The sequence below is a fragment of the Haematobia irritans genome, chromosome 1, assembly GCF_050003625.1.
Source record: "Haematobia irritans isolate KBUSLIRL chromosome 1, ASM5000362v1, whole genome shotgun sequence".
NCBI lineage: Eukaryota > Metazoa > Arthropoda > Insecta > Diptera > Muscidae > Haematobia > Haematobia irritans.
In genome coordinates, this window is record NC_134397.1 from 141,579,324 (window position 1) to 141,604,531 (window position 25,208).

A 25,208-nucleotide genomic window follows, 5' to 3' on the forward strand; every position below is an offset into this window, starting at 1 on the left:
ACATTTTTGTAATAAAAGTCTAAGTCGCAGTTTTAGTCCAATCGACTTCAAATTTGTCACTAGTATGTGTTTTGGACCAGAATAGAACCCTATTGCTTTTGTCTGTTTAGGGTTAATTTAGATAAAGCCTCCATATATGTGTTCTTCCGGTTTATGCAAATATGTCCAAAACATCCACATTTTACACAAATTTCTGTGATGATTTCTTAGTCATATCCCACACATTGTAATGCCATACTTCCCACGAAATGGTCTAATTTTAAATAAAGCTCCGACTTATGGAAATATCGCCCGACTTGGCCAAATAATATATCACAACCCAAAATTTACCACATATCTTGGCGAGATCTAACCAATATCTTTGCAAAATCGCACTGCTAAGTATAAAATATTGTAAATGTTACTTAAATTGTCCTATATCTCGAATACGTATGTATCGTCCGATAAATCATAAATGCTATTTTTTTACAATTGCATTAAAATTGCTCTAGATTTTTATTTCCTATTTTTATACCCTCCAACATAGGATGGGGGTATATTAACTTTGTCATTCCGTTTGTAACACATCGAAATATTGCTCTAAGACCCCATAAAGTATATATATTCTGGGTCGTGGTGAAATTCTGAGTCGATCTAAGCATGTCCGTCCGTCTGTCCGGCTGTCCGTCCGTCTGTGGAAATCACGCTAACTTCCGAACGAAACTAGCTATCGACTTGAAACTTGGTACAAGTAGTTGTTATTGATGTAGGTCGGATGGTATTGAAAATGGGCCATATCGGCCCACGTTTACGTATAGCCCCCATATAAACCGATCCCCAAATTTGGCTTGCGGAGCCTTCCGGAGCAGCAAAATTCATCCGATCCGGTTGAAATTTGGTACGTGGTCTAAGTATACGGTCTCTAACAACCATGCAAAAATTGGTCCATATCGGTCCATAATTATATATAGCCCCCATATAAACCGATCCCCAGATTTGACCTCCGGAGCCTCTTGGAGGGGCAAAATTCATCCGATCCAGTTGAAATTTGGTACCTGATGTTAGTATACGGTCTCTAACAACCATGCAAAAATTGGTCCATATCGGTCCATAAATATATATAGCTCCCATATAAACCGATCCCCAGATTTGGCCTCCGGAGCCTCTTGGAGAAGCAAACTTCATCCTACCCGATTGAAATTTGGTACGTGGTGTTAGTATATGGTCTCTAACAACCATGCAAAAACTGGTCCATATCGGTCCATAATTATATATAGCTCCCATATAAACCGATCCCCAGATTTGACCTCCGGAGCCTCTTGGAGGGGCAAAATTCATCCGATCCGTTTGAAATTGGGTACCTGATGTTAGTATACGGTCTCTAACAAGCATGCAAAAATTGGTCCATATCGGTCCATAATTTTATATAGCTCCCATATAAACCGATCCCCAGATTTGAACTCTGGAGCCTCTTGGATGAGCAAAATTCATCCGATCCAATTGAAATTTAGTGCGTGGTGTTAGTATATGGTCTCTAACAACCGTGCAAAAATTGGTCCATATCGGTCCATAATTATATATAGCTCCCATATAAACCGATCCCCAGATTTGACCTCCGGAGCCTCTTGGAGGAGCAAACGTCATCCGATGCGGTTGAAATTTGGTACATTTCGTTAGTATATGGCCTCTAACAGCCATGTAAAAATTGTCAAATTTTATTACTATAGAAAGTTTTGTCAAAATTTAATTTCTATAGAAAGTTTTGTAAAAAGTTTATTTCTATAGCAATGTTTGTCAACATTTTATTTCCATAGAAAATTTTGTCAAAATTTTATTTCTATAGAAAATTTTGTAAAAAATTTATTTCTGTAGAAAATTTTGTCAACATATTATTTCTATAGACAATTTTGTCAACATTTTATTTCTATAGAACATTTTGTCAACATTTTATTTCTATAGAAAATTTTGTCAACATTTTATTTCTATAGAAAATTTTGTCAAAATTTTATTGCTATAGAAAATTTTGTCAACATTTTACTTCCATAGAAAATTTTGTCAACATTTTATTTTTATAGAAAATTTTGTCAAGTTTTTATTTCTATAGAAAATTTGTCAAAATTTTATTTCTATAGAAAATTTTGTCAATCTGAATTATATACGTATTTAATCGGCTTTTTTTTTTTTTTGTTTAATATATACCCCTTATGGACTAACTTACAATTTAGAAGACAGTGTTAAAAAGTTTTACGATACCTTGCCATCGGCAAGTGTTATCGCAACCCAAGTAATTCGATTGTGGATGACAGCCTTTAGTAGAAGTTCCTACGCAATCCATGGTGGAGGGTACATAAGATTCGGCCTGCCCGAACTTACGGCCGTATATACTTGTTTTTACTAACATTGTGTTTCATCCCAGGTCGTTAGTCGAAATTTTAATTCTAAATTTTAATTCTAGAGATTTTGTTGAAGTACAAAAAATTGTATCCAAATCGATTAAGATATATGTATATATATTTGTATATGGGAATATAAACCTTCATATAAACTCCCAACATATTTGAAGGAGTTGAGATTGTAACACAAATTTTGTTCTACATAGTGGTGAAGGGTATAATACATATAGTCGGCCACGCCCGACTTTAGACTTCCCTTATTTGTTATACCCTGCGCCACACTGTGGTGTCTTTGGCAATAATGCTCAGGATGGGTCCCTGAGTCGATCTAGCCATGTCAGTCTGCCCGTGAACACATTTTTGTATTCAAGGTCTACGAAGGCGGTTCGGAAACTTCTTAGCCTATCAATGAAAGAGAATAGTTAGTTTTTCAAAAATATTTTTATTATACCCTGCGCCACACTGTGGAACAGGGTATTATGAGTTAGTGCATATGTTTGTAACACCCAGAAGGAGACGTGATAGACACATGGTGTCTTTGGCAATAATGCTCAGGGTGGGTCCCTGAGTCGATATAACCATGTCCGTCTGTCCGTCCTTCCGTCTGTCTGTGAACACATTTTTGTGATCAAAGTCTAGGTCACAATTTAAGTACAATCGCCTTCAAATTTGGCACATGTTTTTAATTTGGGTCAGAATAGAACCCTATTGATTTTGGAAGAAATCGGTTCAGATTTAGATATAGCTCCCATATATATCTTTCGCCCGATATGCATTAATATGGACCCAGCAGCCAGAGTTTTATACCGATTTGCTTGAAATTTTGCACAAGGAGTAAAATTGATAGTATAGTCATGTGTGCCAAATTTGATAGAAATCGGTTTAGATTTAGATATAGCTTCCATATATATTTGTCGCCCGATATGGACTTATATGGCCCCAGAAGCCAGAGTTTTGGCCCAATTTGGTTGAAATTTTGCACTAGGAGTACAATTAGTAATATAGTCATGTGTGCCAAATTTGATTGAAATCGGTTTAGATTAAGATAAAGCTCCCATATATATGTTTTTCTGACTTCGACAAAAATGGTCAAAATACCAACATTTTCCTTGTTAAATCGCCACTGCTTAGTCGAAAAGTTGTAAAAATGACTCTAATTTTCCTAAACTTCTAATACATATATATCAAGCGATAAATCATAAATAAACTTATGCGAAGTTTGCTTAAAATTGCTTCAGATTTAAATGTTTCCCATATATTTTTACTAACATTGTGTTCCAACCTAGTGCATTAGCGACTTAAATTTTGAGTCTATAGATTTTGTAGAAGTCTATTAAATTCTGTCCAGATCGAGTGATATTTAAATGTATGTATTTGGGACAAACCTTTATATATAGCCCTCAACACATTTGACGGATGTTGTATGGTATCGAAAATTTAGATCTACAAAGTGGTGCAGGGTATAATATAGTCGGCCCCGCCCGACTTTAGACTTTCCTTACTTTTTTTTAACTAAAATTGTGTTCCACCCTAGTGCATTACCCAACTTAAATTTTGAGTCTATAGATTTTGTAAAAGTCTATCAAATTCTGTCCAGATCGAGTGATATTTAAATGTATGTATTTGGGACAAACATTTATATATAGCCCCCAATATATTTGACGGATGTGATATGGTATCGAAAATTTAGATATACAAAGTGGTGCAGGGTAACTTATAGTCGGCCCCGCCCGACTTTAGACTTTCCTTACTTGTTTTTTCAATATAATCTCCTGAAACTTCAATACACTTAGTCCAACGCTTTTCTAGCAATTCTATCCCTTGATTAATATAGTTTTATTTTTTTTTGTGTTGTAAGCCAGGACGTTTTTCTCGTATTTGTACATTTAATGGATCCAAAAGGTTGAAATAGTACTCTGAATTTATTGTTTTATCCTTTTGCAGATAGTCAATCAATAAAATACCTTTGAAGTCCCAAAAAACCGTTGCCATAACCTTACCAGCCGATTGAATTGTTTTTTCCTTCTTTGGGGCACTTCCTCCTACTTCAGTCCATCGTTTGGATTGTTATTTTGTCTCTGGAATATAGTGGTGGATCCATGTCTCATCAACAGTTATGAAACCACCCTTAGAATCCATTTTATTTCGCTTAAAACGATCCAAACAAGCTTGAGATATGTTCATTCTTATGCGTTTTTGATCGACCGTTAAATGCGGCACCCATCTTGCAGAAAGCTTTTTCATCTGTAGTTCTTCATGCAAAATTAAATGGACTCGATCATTTGAGATGCCCATGATATTAGCAACTTCACGCACTTTTCGATCGATCATTTAATACCATATCATACACTTTGGCTACAATTGATGTTGTTGTTGCTGTTTTTGGACGTCCACCACGTGGTTCATCTTCAATGCTTTTACGACCACGTTTAAATTTTTTACTGTTGCATATGAAGGAGCACTTTCACCTGACACATTCGCCATATCATTATGAATTTCTTGTCCCGATAAACTTTTTTTATGTAAAGGTTTAATGACAACACTCATTTCTAAATTTTTCCATTGTAAAAAAATTTCGGATGCGTCTTTTTTGAACACCTGTTTCTATATGAAGGAGTTGCCAGATCGAAACAAAATTTAACATGTGTTCATAACAGAGATGGAACTTTCCAAAACACTTAACTTTTTTCTGTTTATACCGCGCTTTTTGTGCTAGGCTAAGAAGTTTCCGAACTGCCCTCGTATTATTGTTAAGATTTCGTAGAGTAAAAATCACCAGAATCTTTCGCTTAGGATAAAGGTAAAAAAACTTGGTTGGCTTTCCCGTATTTCCGCAAGCTTCAACTTTCTTATACGTAATTAAACTTTTTAAATTTTTTCACTTATACAAATGTAGTTTCTTCAGTTATTCCATTGTTATTTATTTGGACAGAATAAAGGTCCACAAAAAAATGGCTTGGCTTGTCCGTGTATCCGCAAATTTCGGCTTTCTTTATTATATCTACCACCATAGAGTGTTGATGTGGGCATAATGTTTTTCATTCCGTGTGTAACACATCGAAATATCGATTTCCGACTATATAAAGTATATATATATTCTTGATCAGGGAGAAATTCTAAGACGATATAAGCATATCCGTCTGTTTGTTGTGATCACGCTACAGCCTTTAATAATGGCGCTATCGTCCTGAAATTTGGCACAGATTCGTTTTTTATTTGCAGGCAGGTCAAGCTCGAAGATGGGCTATATCGGTCCAAGTTTTGATATAGTCCCCATATAAACCGACTTCCCGATTTGGGGTCTTGGGCTGAAATTGAAAATCTAGAGATACTTGATGACCATTAAAAAGGTGTGCCGAAAATGGTGCCCATCGGTTCATGTTTTGGTATAGACCCCATGTAGACCGATCTCCCGATTTTGCTTCTTGGGGTTCTAGAAACTGTATTTACTATCCGATTTGCTTAAAATTGGAAATCTGGAGGTATTTTGGGAACATAAAGAGGTGTGTCGAAAATGGTCCATATCGGTTCATGTTTTGGTATAGCCGCCATATAGACCAATCTCCCGATTTTTATTCTTGGGCTTCTATAAACTGTATTTATTAACCGATTTGCCTGAAATTGGAAACCTTGAGGTGTTTTGGGACCATAAATAGGTGTGCCGAAATTCAGGTGTATCGGTCCATTTTTTGGTATAACTCCCATATTGACCGATCTCCCGATTTTACTTCTTGGGTGTCTAGAGACTATATTTTCAAGCCGATTTGCATGAAATTGAAAATCTAGAGGTATTTTAAGATCACAAATAGGTGTGTCGCAAAAGGTGCCTATCGGTTAATGTTTTGGTATAGCCCCCATATAGACCTACCTCCCGACTTTATTCCTGAGGCTTCTAGAATTCGTAGTTTTTATCCAATTTGCCAGAAATTAGAAATCTAGAGGTATTTTAGGACCATAAAGAGGTGTGTCGAAAATGGTCCATATCGGACCATGTTTTGGTATAGCCCCTATATAGACTGATCTCCCGATTTTACTTCTTGGGCTTCTGGAATTCGTAGTTTTCACCAAATTCGTCTGAAAGTTGAATTCTAGAGGTATTTGATGAACATTAAGAGGTGGTGAGTATTCGACCATGTTTTGGTATAGCCCCCATATAGACCTAACTCCCGAATTTATTTCTAGGACTTCTGGAATACGGTTGACCACATATAGGTCTGCCGAATATGGTGTGTGTCGACCCATGTTTTAGTATAAGCCTCCACATAGACCGATCTCCAGATTTCAATCCTTGGGCTTCTAGAAATCGTATTTTTTATCCGTTTGGTAAGACATGGATATAGACCGATTTAACTTCTTGAGGGTACACCTAAAGAAAAAAATATTTTTTTCCCGAATGAAATTTTAGACAAACGAAATTTCCCTTTAGTATAAAGTATTTTCGTTTAGAGCAATCTTATCCGAATTTTTGATAAGCGATTCAACGATTGTCTCTAAAATTTGTGTCAAAAGAAAACTATGCTTATCTAAAATTTCGTTCCTCAGAAAAGAAAACACTTCTTTCAGGGTATAACAGGCGCACTGATCATGAAAATTGCTTGAAACTGAAAGTAAAATGTCCAGATTTTACTCATCGTATTCATTTAAATAATGGCGGAAAAAATCTACATATTTAAGATTTAAAATCTAGGCATTATTTCATCATATACACGATATGTTTATGATTTCTCTAAAACTCTAACAAAATTGGTTCTCATAAATCCAAAATCTGATGTAGTCTTCATAGGTAGAATCTGGTTGAACTGATTTGCTTGGGAGAAAATTTTGTCATCAAACCCCCTAAAATTCTATATATTTTCAAGAAACCCTCTACGATGAAAAGTTTTCAAAGTAAACTATTATATTTGAGTCATTGTATTGGGTATTTAAGATTCGGTCCGGCCGAACTTACTGCTGTATATACTTGTTTTTATTAATTTTTCTTATTAAATTCTCCGTAACTTTCTCGAGCAACTTTTCTTTTTCAAGCCTGGAAAAGGACAAACTATACCAAACCTATTCGATTCCTTTTTCAGTTATCAAAGTACCTGAAACCTAAAGTATTTATAAATAATATTTGTGAACCCTCACAAATTTCCATTATAAATAACATTCTGTTTCATATATTCTACTTTAACGACATCTATTGTAAACAAGTGAAATAATATATGACATTAAAAAAGCTTTGCAGCTTTTTTCTACTAGACTAAAGCTTTTTTTGTGTGTTCATTCAAAACAGCAAATAGCAAACGCTCGTAATATTTTACTCTATTGACTGTATTAACGTTATGTACGAGAGAGCCGCTTTCAAAATCTGAAAAGAAAAACATAAAATTTAAGATAATGAAAAACATTTATGTTTTTTCGAAACACTCTATCAAATCAAATAAAAAAGAAAAACATTTAATTTATGGCGAATGCAGTAACGATCAAGGGTCACCGTGATATTTGCAATAAAGGGTCTTCCAATAAGAGGTGTTATTTTGTCATTCAGATAAAAATGTAATTTTTTAAGTCAAATCTTTGTATGTTTATTTTATAATAAATACACCCAAAGAAAAAATAGTTTCCTCTCTATTTTAGAGTATTTTCTTTAAGAGCAAATAAAGCCGCATTTATCACAAACGTTGCAACGATTGTCTCTAATCTTTTTATACCCTGCGCCACACTGTGGAACAGGGTATTATAAGTTAGTGCATATGTTTGCAACACCCAGAAGGAGACGAAATAGACACATGGTATCTTTGGCAAAAATGCTCAGGGTGGGCTCTTGAGTCGATATAGCGATGTCCGTCTGTCCGTGAACACATTTATGTAATCAAAGTCTAGGTCGCAGTTTTAGTCCAATCGACTTCAAATTTGGTACAAGTATGTGTTTTGGCTCAGAATAGATCCCTATTGTTTTTTGGAAGAAATCGGTTCAGATTTAGATATTGCTCCCATATATATTTCGGCCGATATGGACTTATATGGCCCCAGAAGCCAGAGTTTTACCCTAATTTGCATAAAATTTTGCACAAGAAGAACAATTAGGTTCAGATTTAGATATAGCTCCCATATATATCGTTCGCCCGATTTACACTCATATGACCACAGTGGCCAATTTTTTACAACGATTTAATTGAAATTTTGTACAGGGAGTAGAATTAGCATTGTAGCTATCCGTGCCAAATTTGGTTGAAATCGGTTCAGATTTATATATAGCTCCCATATGACCACAGAGGCCAATTTTTAACTCCGATTTAGTTGAAATTTTGCACAGGGAGTAGAATTAGCATTGCTGCTATGCGTGCCAAATTTGGTTGAAATCGGTTCAGATTTAGATATTGCTCCCATATATATGTTTTTCCGATTTCGAACGAACATTTTCCTTGTAAAATCGCCACTGCTTAGTCGAAAAGTTGTAAAAATGACTCTAATTTTCCTAAACTTCTAATACATATAATCATAAATAAACTTTTGCATAAATAAACTTTTGCGAAGTTTCCTTAAAATTTCTTCAGATTTTAATGTTTCCCATATTTTTATACCCTGCGCCACACTGTGGAACAGGGTATTATAAGTTAGTGCATATGTTTGCAACACCCAGAAGGAGACGAGATAGACACATGGTGTCTTTGGCAAAAATGCTCAGGGTGGGCTCCTGAGTCGATATAGCCATTTCCGTCTGTTCGTCTGTCCGTGAACATATTTTGTAATCAAAGTCTAGATCGCAGTTTTAGTCCAGTCGATTTCAAATTTGGCACAAGTATGTGTTTTGCCTCAGAATAGAACCCTATTGATTTTGGAAGAAATCTGTTCAGATTTAGATATAGCTCCCATATATATTTCGCCCGATATGGACTTATATGGCCCCAGAAGCCAAAGTTTTAACTTAATTTGCTTAAAATTTTGCACAAGAAGAACAATTAGTACTTATTAGTACTATAGTCAAGTGTGCCAAATTGTATTGAAATCGGTTCAGATTTAGATATAGCTCCCATATATATCTTTCGCCCGATATGGACTAATACGGTCCCAGAAGCCTGAGTTTTACCCCAATTTGGTTGAAATTTTGCACGAGGAGTACAATTAGTAGTGTAGTCAAGCGTACCAAATTCTATTGAAATCGGTTCAGATTTAGATATAGCTCCCATATATATCGTTCGCCCGATTTACACTCATATGACCACAGTGGCCAATCTTTTACTCCGATTGAATTGAAATTTTGCACAGGGAGTAGAATTAGCATTGTAGCTAAGCGTGCCAAATTTGGTGGAAATCGGTTCAGATTTAGATATTGCTCCCATATATATGTTTTTCTGATTTGGACAAAAATGGTCAAAATACCAACATTTTCCTTCTAAAATCGCCACTGCTTAGTCCAAAAGTTGTAAAAATTACTCTAATTTTCTTAAACTTCTAATACATATCTATCGAGCGATAAATCATAAATAAACTTTTGCGAAGTTTCCTTAAAATTGCTTCAGATTTAAATGTTTCCCATATTTTTTTTACTAAAGGTGAGTACTATGTTCGGGTTTTGCACCAAAAAGATTTATGAAGTCTATTATATTTTTATCAAGTCTTATCAAATAATGGATGGACAAGATCCAATGAATTGATTAATAATCATTTTATATTTCTAAATTGATTAATTTGGAAATGTAACCGTGAAAAAAAAGCTGATTTTCACCTTGAAAACTGAACATAGTACTCAGCATAACATTGTGTTCCACCCTAGTCCATTAGCCGACTTAAATTTTGAGTCTATAGATTTTGTAGATGTCTATCAAATTCTGTCCAGATCGAGTGATATTTAAATGTATGTATTAGGGACAAACCTTTATATATGCAGCACCCAACACATTTGACGGATGTGATATGGTATCGAAAATTGAGATCTACAAAGTGGTGCAGGGTATAATATAGTCGGCCCCGCCCGACTGTAGACTTTCCTAACTTGTTTTACAATAAAAATAAGTTAAATTTAGCGTTAGTTTAACTACGGAAATTTTTTTCAGTGTATATACATGAGGGCTTTGCCAAAATATAGACCGATACACACGATTTTCTGCACCACTCTTTATGGAGCTATTATACCTCTATATTACCAATTTACGAGTATATACCACGCATGGACTAACTTACAATACAGAAGACTATGCTAAGAGGTTTTAAGATACCTTGCCATCGGTAAATATTACCACAACCCAAGTAATTCGATTGTGGATGACAGCCTATAGTAGAAGTTTCTACGCAATCCATGGTGGAGCGTACGTAAGATTCGGCCTATGCGAATTTACGCTGTATATACTTGTTCAATGTAGAATTTCTCCCTGATGAAGAATATTTCTTACAAATGGAATGGTAAACTCCCGTATACCCCAGTCACCAACTTTTGGTAGTGGCTATAATCATCATCATTGGTTCAAACACAGAAATATTATCAAATGCTAACAATGACTAGACTTTAAACTGTAAGCAGGCATGGACAAAAACAAAAAAAAAAACAAAAAGAAACCTCGCAAGTAACTACTCTCGAACAATTTTAAGTACTAATTACCGCCATAAAGTTCGCCAAAGATGCTTCATAGAAACCTGCTTTGATAATAGCCTCACGCTGCGAACGCAACATCAGCAAACACAACATGCGTCGGTGTGATGGCTTTAAATTATACCACTTGGATAGTTGTACGGCAATGCCCACCATTAGACTCTGTAAAAGAAAACAAAAATTGTGTGAAAGATATTTTTCTAAATGGAATTTTGAGTAGTAGGAAATCTATTGTTCTGCAAAAACGGAAATGGAAACTGTAGACGGTGGATGCTATATACCACAGTTTTAAGTAAAACATTAAAATTTACCTCAACTTTTAAAATTTCGCCTCCATAACAGTAGATAAAAAGTTGCAATAGAATTGAGCAGAGAAATGTGCTGTTGATCACCAAAACCAGAAATGTATTCATATGCTGAAATTAAAATTTATAGAAAAAAATTTATAAAGAAAAATAAAAAAAACTAAATTTAATTTTATTTAAAAATGCCCAGGGACGGAGCAGAATGTTAGTAAAAACAAGTATATACGGCCGTAAGTTCAGCTAGGCCGAATCTTATGTACCCTCCACCATGGATTGCGTTGAAACTTCTACTAAAGACAGTCATCTACAATCGAATAACTTGGGTTGTGGCAATACTTTACGATGTCAAGGTATCTTAAAACTTCTTAACATCGTCTTTAAGAAAGTTAGTCCATATGTGGTATATATTATACAAAAACAAGTAAGGAAAGTCTAAAGTCGGGCGGGGCCGACTATATTATACCCTGCACCATTTTGTAGATCTAAATTTGCGATATCACATCCGTCAAATGTGTTGGGTGCTATATATAAAGGTTTGTCCCAAATACTTACATTTAAATATCACTCGATCTGGACAGAATTTGATAGACTACTATAAAATCTATAGACTCAAAATTTAAGTCGGCTAATGCACTAGGGTGGAACACAATGTTAGTAAAAAAATATGGAAAACATTTAAATCTGAAGCAATTTTAAGGAAACTTCGCAAAAGTTTATTTATGAATTATCGCTCGATATATATGTATTAGAAGTTTAGGAAAATTAGAGTCATTTTTACAACTTTGCGACTAAGCAGTGGCGATTTAATAAGGAAAATGTTGGTATTTTGACATATTTTTGTCGAAATCTGAAAAACATATATATGGGAGCTATATCTAAATCTGAACCGATTTCAACCAAATTGGGCACGCATAGCTACAATGCTACTTCTACTCCCTGTGCAAAATTTCAACTAAATCGGAGTAAAAAATTTGCCTCTGTGGTCATATGAGTGTAAATCGGGCGAAAGCTATATATGTGAGCTATATATAAATCTGAACCGATTTCAATCAAATTTGGCACACATAGCTACAATGCTAAATCTACTCCCTGTGCAAAATTTCAACCACATTGGGCCAAAACTTTGGCTTTTAGGACCATATTAGTCCATATCGGGCGAAAGATATATATGGGAGCTATATCTAAATCTGAACCGATTTCAATCAAATTTCGCACACTTGACTATACGACTAAGTGTTATGTTTGTACAAAATTTCAAGCAAATCGGTATAAAACTCTGGCTGCTAGGTCCATATTAGTGCATATCGGGCGAAAGATGTATATGGGAGCTATATCTAAATCTGAACCGATTTCTTCCAAAATCAATAGGGTTCTATTTTGACCCAAATTAGGAACATGTGCCAAATTTGAAGGCGATTGGACTTAAATTGCGACCCAGACATTGATCACAAAAATGTGTTCACAGACAGACGGACGGACGGACAGACGGACATGGTTATATCGACTCAGGGACCCACCCTGAGCATTATTGCCAAAGACACCATGTGTCTATCTCGTCTCCTTCTGGGGGTTACAAACATATGCACTAACTTATAATACCCTGTTCCACAGTGTGGCGCAGGGTATAAAAAAGCAGATGTAGGTAACGCACAAAAAAAATTTCTGATTCAATTACGAAATTAATTGATCCAATTAATTTTTTAATTGAAATGTTTTCAATCATGAAAATGATAATATCAATCACAGTTCAATTTAACATAAACAAATACATGATTAAAAAATTAATTGATGTCATTAGCAACTTTCAATTAATTTTTTAATTGATTCAATTAAAAAGTTAATTGGTGTTACTATTTTCAATTACTTTCTTTGAAATAACTTTATTTTGTTTGAAATAAATTGTTTGTTTTAAATTAAAAAAATTTCCATCACTTTTTTAAGTGACTTAGTCATCCGAGTTTGATTAAAAATTTTGATTAAAATGTAAAAATTTATCAATTAATTTTTTAATTAAACATTTTCAATCATTGACTTAAATAATTTAATGTTTCTACCTTGATTCAAAAGCTAATTGTATCAATTAATTTATTAATTGCAAAAATGTTTAACTTCAATAAACTTTTTTGGTTATAATTTGGTGATATTTTTTTCTGTGTATATAATTCAATTCTTGACCGGTATATATAGGGACGTCTACAAATCATTACAAACCGATATGAACTTTTTCACGGTAATTAGAGAGACAGAAATGAAATATGGGGGTCGCTTTATATGGGGGCTATATACACTTATGAACCGATATTGACCAATTGTTGTGTGATTGGGGATAGGTTTATCTGGGACTATATATAACTATAGAACGGTTTGGACGTTTGGCGTGGTTGTTGGAAGTTTGGCGTGGTTGTTAGCGGTCACATACTAGCACAATGTACCGAATTTCAATCGAATCGGATTAAATTTGCTCCTCCAACAGTATCCGGAGGTCAAATTTGGGCATCGTTTTATATGGAAGCTATATAGTTATACTTATGGACCGATATGGACCCATTTTGGCATGTTGTAAGAGATCATATAGTAACACAAGATACAAAATGTTAACCAGATCGGATGAAATTTGAGGCACCGCAAGCCAAATCTGTGAGTCGGTTTATTTATATTATTATGGACCGATATGGACCAATTCTGGCATGGTTGTTAGCGACCACATACTAACACCATGTACAAAACCGGATCTGATGAATTTTGCTCCTCCAAAAGGCTCCGGTGGCCAAAGGTGGGGACCAGTTTATATGGAGGCTATACGTAAAATTGGTCCGATATGGCCCATTTGCAATACCATCTGACCTACATCAGTAGCAACTACTTGTGCCAAGTTTCAACTCGATACCGTGTTTCGTTCGGAAGTCAGCGTGATTTCAACAAACGGACGTACGGACATGGATAGGTCGACTCATAATTTCATCACGACACAAAATATATACTTTATGGGGACATAGACCAATATTTCGATGTGTTACAAACAGAATGACAAAGTTAATATACCTCCATCCTATGGTATATACGGCCGTAATTTCGGCTTTTATGTACTTTTCACCATAGCTTGTGTAGAAAGTTCTACTAAAGGAAAGGAAAGCGAGGATATGGATTATTCCATTTTTATTTATTCTGTAATTTTTATACCCTTCACCACTACTGTGGCGCAGGGTATAATAACTTTGTGCATTTGTATGTAACGCCAAGAAGGAAAAGTCTGAGACCCATCGTTTAGTATACCGATCGTCTTAGAATTAAATTCTGAGTCGATTTAGCGATGTCCGTCCGTCTGTCTGTCCGTCCGTCTGTCTGTATACGTAATTTTGTGTGCAAGCTCGAACTTTAAGTCCGATCGTCCTCAAAATTTGGACAGGGTTTTACATTGGCTCAAATACAATCGCTATTGATTTTGAAAAAATCGGTTCAGATTTAGATATAGCTGTCATATATATTTATCACCGATCTGGTCATAATTGACGTACTTATCAACGTATTTTCTCAAAATTTCGGGCTGTCAAATATTTTGGGGCTTTCGTAATATCAGCCAAATCGGTTCAGATTTAGATGTAGCTCCCATATATATCTTTCGTCCGATTTGAACTTATATGGCCTCAAAAGCCAGATTTTTGCCCTGAGTTGCTTCAAATTTTGCATAAGGAGTACGTTTAATAGTATCGTTATGTGTGCCAAATTTGGTTGAAATCGGTTCAGATTTAGATGTAGCTCCCATATATATCTTTCGCCTGATTTACACCCATATGACCACGGAGGCCAAAATTATTCTCTCATTTACGTTTTTTGCTGAGATATCAGGATTATTATTTTAACTATGCATGTCAAATTTGGTAAAAAAACGGCTCATATTTAGATATAGTTTCCATATATATGTACGCCAGAGTAGGGGAAATATGGTAGAATGTTTCATATTTTAGACCCATTTTCAATGGGAGCTTCCTCCGATTGACTCGATAGTTTCCACAGAGAATTCATTTAATATGCTATTTAAGTGTGTCATCTTGATCTAATATGGCCAAAATACCGACATTTTACACAAAATTCTGTAATGATTTTCCCCACATCGTAGTCATATCCTACACACTGTAATCCTAAACTTTCCACAGAATGGTCGAATTTTAAATAAACCTCCGACTTGTGGAAACATCGCCCTAATTGCCCAAATAATATATAACAACCCACAATTAACCACATATCTTGGCGAGATTTAACCAATATGCGTGTAAATTCGCCACTGCTGTGTAGCAAAAATTGTAAATATTACTCAAATTGTCCTATATCTCGAATATATATGTATCGCCCGATAAATCATAAATGCTATTTTGTACAATTCATCAAAATTGCTCTAGCTATTTCCCATATTTATACCCTGCACCACACTGTGGAACAGGGTATTATAAGTTAGTGCATATGTCCGTCTGTCCGTGAACACATTTTTGTAATCAAAGTCTAGGTCGCAGTTTTAGTCCAATCGACTTCAAATTTGGCACAAGTATGTATTTTGGCTCAGAATAGAACCCTATTGATTTTGGAAGAAATCGGTTCAGATTTAGATATAGCTCCCATATATATATATTTCGGCCGATATGGGTTAATACGGTCCCAGAAGCCAGAGTTTTACCCCAATTTGGTTGAAATTTTGCACTAGGAGTACAATTAGTAGTGTAGTCAAGTGTGCCAAATTTTATTGAAATCGGTTCAGATTTAGATATAGCTCCCATATATATCTTTCACCCGATTTACACTCATATGACCACAGTGGCCAATTTTTTGCTCCGATTTAATTGAAATTGTGCACAGGGAGTAGTATTAGCATTGCAGCTATGCGTGCCAAATTTGGTTGAAATCGGTTCAGATTTCGATATAGCTCCGATATATAGCTTTCGTCCGATTTACACTCATATGACCACAATTTTTTGTTCCGATTTAGTTGAAATTTTGCACAGGGAGTAGAATTAGGATTGTAGCTATGCCAGCCAAATTTGGTTGAAATCGGTTCAGATTTAGATATATCTCCCATATATAGCTTTCGCCCGATTTACACTCATATGACCACAGAGGCCAATTTTTAACTCCGATTTAGTTAAAATTTTGCACAGGGAGGTGAATTAGCATTGTAGTTATGCGAGCCAAATTTGGTTGAAATTGGATCAGAGTTAGATATAGCTTCCATATATATGTTTTCTGATTTCGACAAAAATGGTCAAAATACCAACATTTTCCTTGTAAAATCGCCACTGCTTAGTCGAAAAGTTGTGAAAATGACTCTAATTTTCCTAAACTTCTAATACATATATATCGGGCGATAAATCATAAATAAACTTTTGCGAAGTTTCCTTAAAATTGCTTCAGATTGAAATGTTTATATTTTTTTACTAACATTGTGTTCCACCCTAGAGCATTAGCCGACTTAAATCTTGAGTCTGTAGATTTTGTAGAAGTCTATCAAATTCTGTCCAGATCGACAGATGTGATATGGAATCGAAAATTTATATCTGCAAAGTGGTGCAGGGTATAATATAGTCGTCCCCGCCCGACTTTAGACTTTCCTTACTTGTTTTTTACTAACATTGTGTTTCATCCCAGGGTATTAGCCGATTTAATTTTTAATTCTGGCGATTTTGTAGAAGTACAAAAAATTGTCTCCAAATCTTTTCAGATATAAATCAGATATGGTAACACAAATTTTGGTCTACATAATGGTGAAGGGTATAATATAATCGGCCCCGCCCGACTTTAGACTTTACTTATTTGTTTCAAAATATTGAAAAATAACTATGTTCAGAAGGCTACTAAAGCATTCTTGTATTCCCGAAATGTTTCATGATGTTTTGAATTATCGAACCATTAAGACAATATTTTTAAAAAATCTAAAGTTTCGAGCTCTAATGTGAATTTTTGCTTTATGTAATAACTTTTCCCTAATGATGCTAGCTAAAATCAAAATTTAAAATTTCAACAATTCAAGGGATACTTATTTATACTCACAAAATCTGATGTAATAAAATTCTAAAATATTTCTTTGGGAGAAAAAAAATTGTTTTCATACCAACAAACAAATTATGACCAAAAACTTCAAAATGAGATATATCTAAATTTGGTATTGTTTGGTAGAATATTTTTGTATCCGTGCTTTAAGACCAATATTTCAATGTGTTACAAACAGAATGACAAAGATAGGATACCTTCAAATCCTATGGTGGAGGGTATAAAAATTGCTTTTTGAATTAATGAAATTTTATGAAATTTTACTTACCGTAACCATTTGATAAATAATAACACAAACTTGCAATGAAGTTATTAAAAATTGACCAAATACAATTGGGCTGTAAATATTTCGAACTTCTTGATAAAGGTCCAGTATCACATTATGATAGCGAACATACAATGAGAGATCACTTTGCAATTCTTTATCGGATTTCTCGTAGGTGTTGTTTTGTATGAAATGTTGCAATGATTTTAGATGAGCCACTAAATTAATGGTAAATGACAAAAATAGACCATCAATGGCTGCGGCATACATGACCACGGAAAGTGTCACCAATCCAGTATAGATATAACATACTTCATACCCCGGTGAAGATTCAAAATTGAAAGGAAATCTGAAAATAAATAAGAATGCATCAGAAATAGAATATTTTACAATTATGTACACAACTTTTTTAGTTTGCATTATTTTCTTATAGGGAATTATTGTTTATAAAAAAATATTTATTTTTAGCATAAAGACATAACTTTAAAAGCACTTCCAAAAATGTCCTCCCAAAGAAGTTCTTTATTTTATCTGCACAGGAAGTTCATTAGAGTCAGTTTATTTATTACTCGCTTTTTCATATTTTTAATGGAAAATTAAATTTTTTTAAATAGTTTAAAAATTATAGAAATTATAGAAATTATTTAAATTTTGCCGAAAAAAATTCCAAATCCATTCTAGAACAAGTATGTACGGCCGTAAGTTCGGCCAGGCCGAAGCTTATGTACCCTCCACCATGGATTGCGTAGAAACTTCTTCTAAACACTGTCATCCACAATCGAATTACTTAAGTTACGGTAATGCTCCCGATGCAAAGGTATCTTAAAACCTCCTAAAGTCGTCTTCTAAATTGTATGTAAGTCCATACGGGCACCCAAAAAAAAGTGAATCCACCGTGGAAGAAAATGTAGGTTTATTTTAGAAAATTTTAACTAAAATAGTTTTCTAATTGCAACATGTTATAAATAAGTTAATAACTTTTGTCACACTGAAGAAATTTTTTTAAAAATAATTAATTTTTTTTCTGTTGTTTAAGAAAATTTCACATGTTGAAAGAAAAAATGGATTTAAAACTTGTCTTTAGCGCTGTACGAAGTTCAAGACAGGAACAATTTCAGCAAACTTTACTCATTTGAGAGACTTATGAACTCAATTTAAACAAACTTCTGCAATTTTAGGAAAATATGAACTATTTTATTTTGTAGTAAAATTGTGCACTATATTTGTATACAACTTTTTTCTCATTTTTAGTTCACGTCATTAAAGTTAGCAAAAAATTATTCAAATAAGGAACATTTACTCATATTGTGCAAAATTTAACTAAAATCAACTAATCTTCAGGAACTAAAATAAAGTTCGGTTGGCCCCTTTTTTCTGGGTGTGGTATATATTCAATGAAAAAAGATCGATTAAATAAGTATATAATTCAGTTTGACAAAATTTTCTATAGAAATAAAATTTTGAAAAAATTTTCTATAGAAATTAAATTTTGAAAAAATTTTCTATAGAAATTAAATTTTAACAAAATTTTCTATAGAAATAAAATTTTCACAAAATTTTCTATAGAAATACAATTTTAACAAAATTTTCTATAGAAATAAAATTTTCACAAAATTTTCTATACAAATAAAATTTTCACAAAATTCTCTATAGAAATAAAGTTTTGGTGGATTAGATTGGCTCGAGTGGCAACAATGATTATGAACAGATATGGACCAATATTTGTGTAATTGGAGATCGGCTATATATAACTATAGACCGATATGGACCAATTGTGGTATGGTTGTTAGCGGCCATATACTAACACCACGTTCCAAATTTGAACCAGATCGGATGAATTTTGCTCCTCCAAGAGGCTCCGGAGGTCAAATCTGGAGAACGGTTTATATGGGGGCTATATATAATTATGGACCGATACGGACCAATTCTGGCACGATTGTTAAAGACCATATACTAACACCATGTACCAAATTTCAACCGGATCGGATGAAATATGCTTCTCTTAGTGGCTCCGCAAGCCAAATCTGGGGATCGGTTTATATGGGGGCTATATATAATTGTGAACCGATGTGGACCAATTTTTGCATGGATGTTAGAGACCATATACTAACACCACCTTCCATAGTTGAACCGGATCGGATGAATTTTGCTCCTCCAGGAGGCTCCGGAGGTCAAATCTGGAGAACGGTTTATATGGGGGCTATATATAATTATGGACCGATATGGACCAATTCTGGCATGATTGTTAGAGACCATATACCAACACCATGTTCCAAATTTCGGATTGGATGAAATTTGCTTCTCTTTAAGGCTCCGCAAGCCAAATCTAGGGATCGGTTTATATGGGGGCTAGTTATAATTAAATATGGACCGATGTGGACCAATTTTAGCATGGTTTTTAGAGACCATGTACCAAATTTCAGCCGGATCGGATGCAATTTGCTTTTCTTAGAGGCTCTGCAAGCTAAATTTGGGGGTCCGTTTATATGGGGGCTATACGTAAAAGTGGACCGATATGGCAATACCATCCGACCTACATCAATAACAACTACTTGTGTCAAGTTTCTAGTCGATAGCTGGTTTCGTTCGGAAGTTAGCGTGATTTTAACAGACAGACGGACGGACGGACATGCTCATATCGACTCAGAATTTCACCACGACCCAGAATATGTATACTTTATGGGGTCTTAGAGCAATATTTCGATGTGGTACAAACGGAATGACAAAGTTAATATAAAAAGATTAAGAATTTATGGTAGAAATTATTTAAGTTATGCCGAAAGAATTCCAAATCCATTCTAGAACAAGTATATACGGCCGTAAGTTCGGCCAGGCCGAAGTTTATGTACCCTCCACCATGGATTGCGTAGAAATTTCTTCTAAACACTGCCATTCACAATCGAATTACTTAAGTTACGGTAACGCTTGCCGATGGCAAGGTATCTTAAAACCTCCTAACACCGTCTTCTAAATTGTATGTAAGTCCATACGTGGTATATATTAAATCAAAAAAGATCGATTAAATATGTTAGGTGTAACCATTGCCGTGTATAGCCAATGCACAATTTTCGGTTTTAGTCCCCACTTTTTCCTATTGCCGTTTTCCACGAGTACAACGCTACAGTGGATTTTCTCGCCCTTTCCTCAATATTAAGCTTAAAATTCAGCTTTCTGTCCAAATTAACGCCAAGGTATTTTGCACACTCACCAAAGGGAATTTCGATACTCCCTAAGGATATGGGCTCAACCGTGAGTGTTTCGCGATCTTTGCAGTACATGACTAATTCTGTCTTGGCAGGATTTACTCCAAGACCATTCTCTTTCGCCCATTTCTCAGTCATCCGGAGAGCTCTCTGTATAATATCTCTGATTGTGGATGGGAATTTTCCCCTGACTGCTAGCGCCACATCTGTGCGTATGCCACCACTTTTATCCTTTCTTTTTCTAGGGAAACCAGAAGGTTGTTTATAGCAACATTCCAAAGAAGAGGTGATAGAACTCTTCCTTGGGGAGTGCCTCTGTTCACATACCTTTGTATGTTTGTTTGTCCTAGTGTGGCTGAAATACGTCTCCTCATTAGAAGTTCGTCTAACAACCTAAATATACCTGGATCAAAATTCAGAGTTGTCAGTCCATTTAATATCGAGCTCAGATGGACGTTATTGAATGCCCCTTCGATGTCTAGACACGCCACGATTGTGTATTCAGACCTGCCCATCGAGCCATATTGTTACATGTCTCTCCCGACTGCGACGCTAAGCTGGATCCCGGCCACTCACGGCTTCCTCTCTCAGGCGGTTCACTAACCCTCAGCTTGCGTCAGAGAAACAAACAATAAACTGAAAATTTGAAACTCAAATGGACAAACTGGACAATATAACATATACCACACACCTTGACTATCGGAGTTTGGTGGATACTCCTCCACTCAGCCCGCCCTTCCATGGGCCTCCATATCCCCTAATATCTCTTAGGACCCCTCTTCCGCACACACTCACCTTATTAACCCATTGCTCTCAGTCCTCCTCCTCAATTACAAACTCTTACTGTGTCATTTTAATTACAGATCCATACAGAAACATATTTATTTATAACTATACATATTCTTACAACTAATCACGTCTAATAAAGATAAAAAAATACTGACTACTTTTCTTCTATGTGACAATGAAATAAAAAAAAGAAAAAGTATATAATTAAATTTTACCACTCTAAATCTGAATAACTAACACCAATAATCTTTTTCCAAAGGTGACTGGTTCTGATTTGCCTCTGAATAATAACACCTAGATGTTAGACCTCTAGCCCTTCAATGGCTCGCTAGAAGAGTAAACCAGAAGTATCCGAAACACCTAACTAAAAGAGCTCTCTTAATCCAGGTTCATAGATCTCACCAAAATAGGTCCAAAACAAAACGGAAAGTTTGTCGACGTACAAATCGTCTAGTCGTTTTTTTTTTTCTTCAGCAAACCCTGCATGCTGTCGTTTCGAGAACAAACTCAAATCGACCCTAGTTCTAATATAAATATCTACCATACTCTCCAGAGTCTTAAGTAGGAATGAGGATTAACTGATTGGTCGGAAATACTTCGCACTCGAGTGAAAGGCTTTTTCCGCTTTTGGTATGAAAATTACTTTTGTTTCCCTCCACTTTCTGGGAATATATGCTAATTTGATACATCCTGTATATATCGCCGACAACCAGGGGATAATTCTGTCAGTCACTGCTTGTAACTCCGCCGGGGTAATTCTATCAGGTCCGGGGGATTTGCATTGTCCAAAACAATTTACATACAATTTCCTCGATAGGAAATGACAGGTGAGCCGCTGTGGCACCGCTATAACCTGGCTCAACCGTCAGATTTCAAATATAACCTCTTAAATTCAAACCTATTTCAATAATCGCCTTCAAATGCTTAAGTTTAATAATTCAATAGAAGTGATTTAGGGTATGATATAGTCGGACCCGACTGACCTTTTACTTTACTCAATTGTTTTAAAGTTAACACTTACCTCATGGGCATGGGTAATTCTATATCCAAGTGAACCTTCTGCAACTTCGACCATATAATTTTTAAAATAGGAGCAATCATAAAATATAGGCCAGTGCTGCATAAAGACATCCAATAAATTTTTACCAATGTAATTGCATAACGATTTGAAGTTTCCAATTCAGTCTTAGCATTTTTCTCTTGCACTGTAAGAATAAAGAGATATGAAAGAAAAAATACAGGTAGCAATTAAATTAACTTGATTGACATATAAAGATTTCAATTTCTTAAATTTTCACTTACATTCTTTATACATGGTCTCCAATTTCTGCATAACAGCCACAAAGCGCCACTTGTATATAAGAAATGTCGTAATTTTTATAACCGTCAGAACATTAGTGAAACTGATACTGAGACTAGCTGTAGCCAATTGCAAATCGTCTATATGATAAATGGTATAATTTATCATAGGACCCTGGGCCGATATGACCAACAATAGAACACCAACATATTTAATGTTACGCCATTGTTGTAACAATTGTGATTTATCACGAACAAAATGATGTCCCATTATGTGCAAACACTGTCTTTGTTTTGCGAATAGGTCAATCATTGTGGCTGGGAGATAGGAAAGTGCCTACTTCAGGACTCCAGGGAAATATTGAAATCACTTGTTAGCCAATGCTAAAGCCAGCAAAGACTGAATGTTATGTCTTTACTTGCAATTGTATTTAAAATAATTTATTTTTATTCACAGTGTTTAAGTAAAAATAAATGTGGAAAATCTATAGTCGGTCGGCCCGACTGTATTATTGGAGTTGGAGCTATATTTATGGTATATTAACATATCGGCAAATAACTTGGAACTAAGTAGAATGTTAGAAAGGGAAGAAGAGAAAAATATTGGAATCATTTTTATACCCACCACCATAAAATGGTGACGGGGGTATAAGTTTGTCATTCCGTTTGTAACACATCGAAATATCGATTTCCGACTATATAAAGTATATATATTCTTGATCAGGGAGAAATTCTAAGACGATATAAGCATGTCCGTCTGTCCGTCTGTCTGTCTGTCTGTCTGTCTGTCTGTCTGTTGTAATCACGCTACAGCCTTCAATAATGGCGCTATCGTCCCAAAATTTGGCACAGATTAGTTTTTTGTTTGCAGGCAGGTCAAGTTCGAAGATGGGCTATATCGGTCCAAGATTTGATATAGTCCCCATATAAACCGACCTCCCGATTTTGGGTCTTGGGCCTATAAAAACCGTAGTATTTTATCAGATTTGTCTGAAATTGGAAATCCAGAGGTATTTTGGGACCATAAAGAGGTGTGTCGAAAATGGTCCGTATCGGTCCATGTTTTGGTATAGCCCCCATATAGACCGATCTCCCGATTTTGCTTCTTAGGCGTCTAGAAACAGTATTTTCTATCCGATTTGTCAGAAATTGAAAATCTAGAGGTATTTGAGGACCATAAGGAGGTGTGTTGAAAATGGTCCGTATCGGTCCATGTTTTGATATAGCCCCCATATAGACCGATCTCCCGATTTTGCTTCTTGGGCGTCTAGAAACTATATTTACCATCCTATTTGCCTGAAATTGGAAATCTAGAGGTATTGTGGGACTATAAAGAGGTGTAATGAAAATGGTCCGTATCGGTCCATGTTTTGGTATAGCCCCCATATAGACCGATCTCCCGATTTTGCTTCTTGCGCGTCTAGAAACAGTATTTTCTATCCGATTTGTATGAAATTGAAAATCTAGAGCTATTTTATGACCATAAATAGGTGAGTCGAAAATGGTCCGTATCGGTCCATGTTTTGATATAGCCCCCATATAAACCAACCTCCCGATTTGGAGTCTGGGCCTATAAAAACCGTAGTTTTTATCCAATTTGCCTGAAATTGGAAATATATAAGTATTTGAGGACCATAAAAAGGTGTGCCGAATATGGTGCCCATCGATCCATGTTTTGGTATAGCCCCCATATAGACCGATATCCCGATTTTGCTTCTAGAAACTATATTTACAATATGATTTGCCTGAAATTGGAAATCTTGAGGTATTTGAGGACCATAAAAAGGTGTGCCGAAATGGTGCTCATCGGTCCATGTTTTGATATAGGCCCCATAGAGACTGATCTCCCGATTTTGCTTCTTGGTCTTCTAGAAACTATATTTTCTATCCGATTTTCCTGAAATTGAAAATCTAGAGTTCTTTTGGGACCATAAAAAGGTGTGCCGAAAATTGTGCCCATCGGTCCATTTTTTGGTATAGCCCCCATATAGACCGATCTCCTGATTTTGCTTCTTGGGCTTCTAGAAACTATATTTACCATCCGCTTTGCCTGAAATTCTTGAGCTTCTATAAACTGCATTTATTACCCGATTTGCCTGAAATTCGAAATCTAGAGGTATTTTTAGACCACAAATAAGTGTGCCGAAATTGAGGTATATCGGTCAATTTTTTAGTATAACCCCCATATTGACTGATCTCTCGATTTTTACTTCTTGGGCGTCTAGAGACTATGTTTTCTAGCCGATTTATTTCAAATTCTGGAGGTATTTTAAGATCACAAATATGTGAGTAGCAAATGGTACCTATGGGTCCATGTTTTGGTATAGCCCCCATATACACCGATCTCCCGGCTTTATTTCTCGGGCT

The 25,208-nt window shown here is 35.3% G+C and overlaps 1 protein-coding gene across 1 annotated transcript; it reads right to left on the reverse strand.

Moving 5' to 3' along the window:
- Positions 1-7,656: 7,656 nt before the first annotated feature.
- Positions 7,657-23,227, reverse strand: Or82a (Odorant receptor 82a). Its single transcript, XM_075291803.1, has 6 exons — positions 22,845-23,227; positions 22,564-22,747; positions 17,554-17,899; positions 11,256-11,360; positions 10,954-11,106; positions 7,657-7,722 (listed from the first exon to the last, which is right to left on the reverse strand). Exons 1-6 carry the CDS (start codon positions 23,152-23,154, stop codon positions 7,672-7,674), a joined length of 1,149 nt encoding a protein of 382 aa, XP_075147918.1. The 5' UTR covers positions 23,155-23,227; the 3' UTR covers positions 7,657-7,671.
- Positions 23,228-25,208: the final 1,981 nt, after the last annotated feature.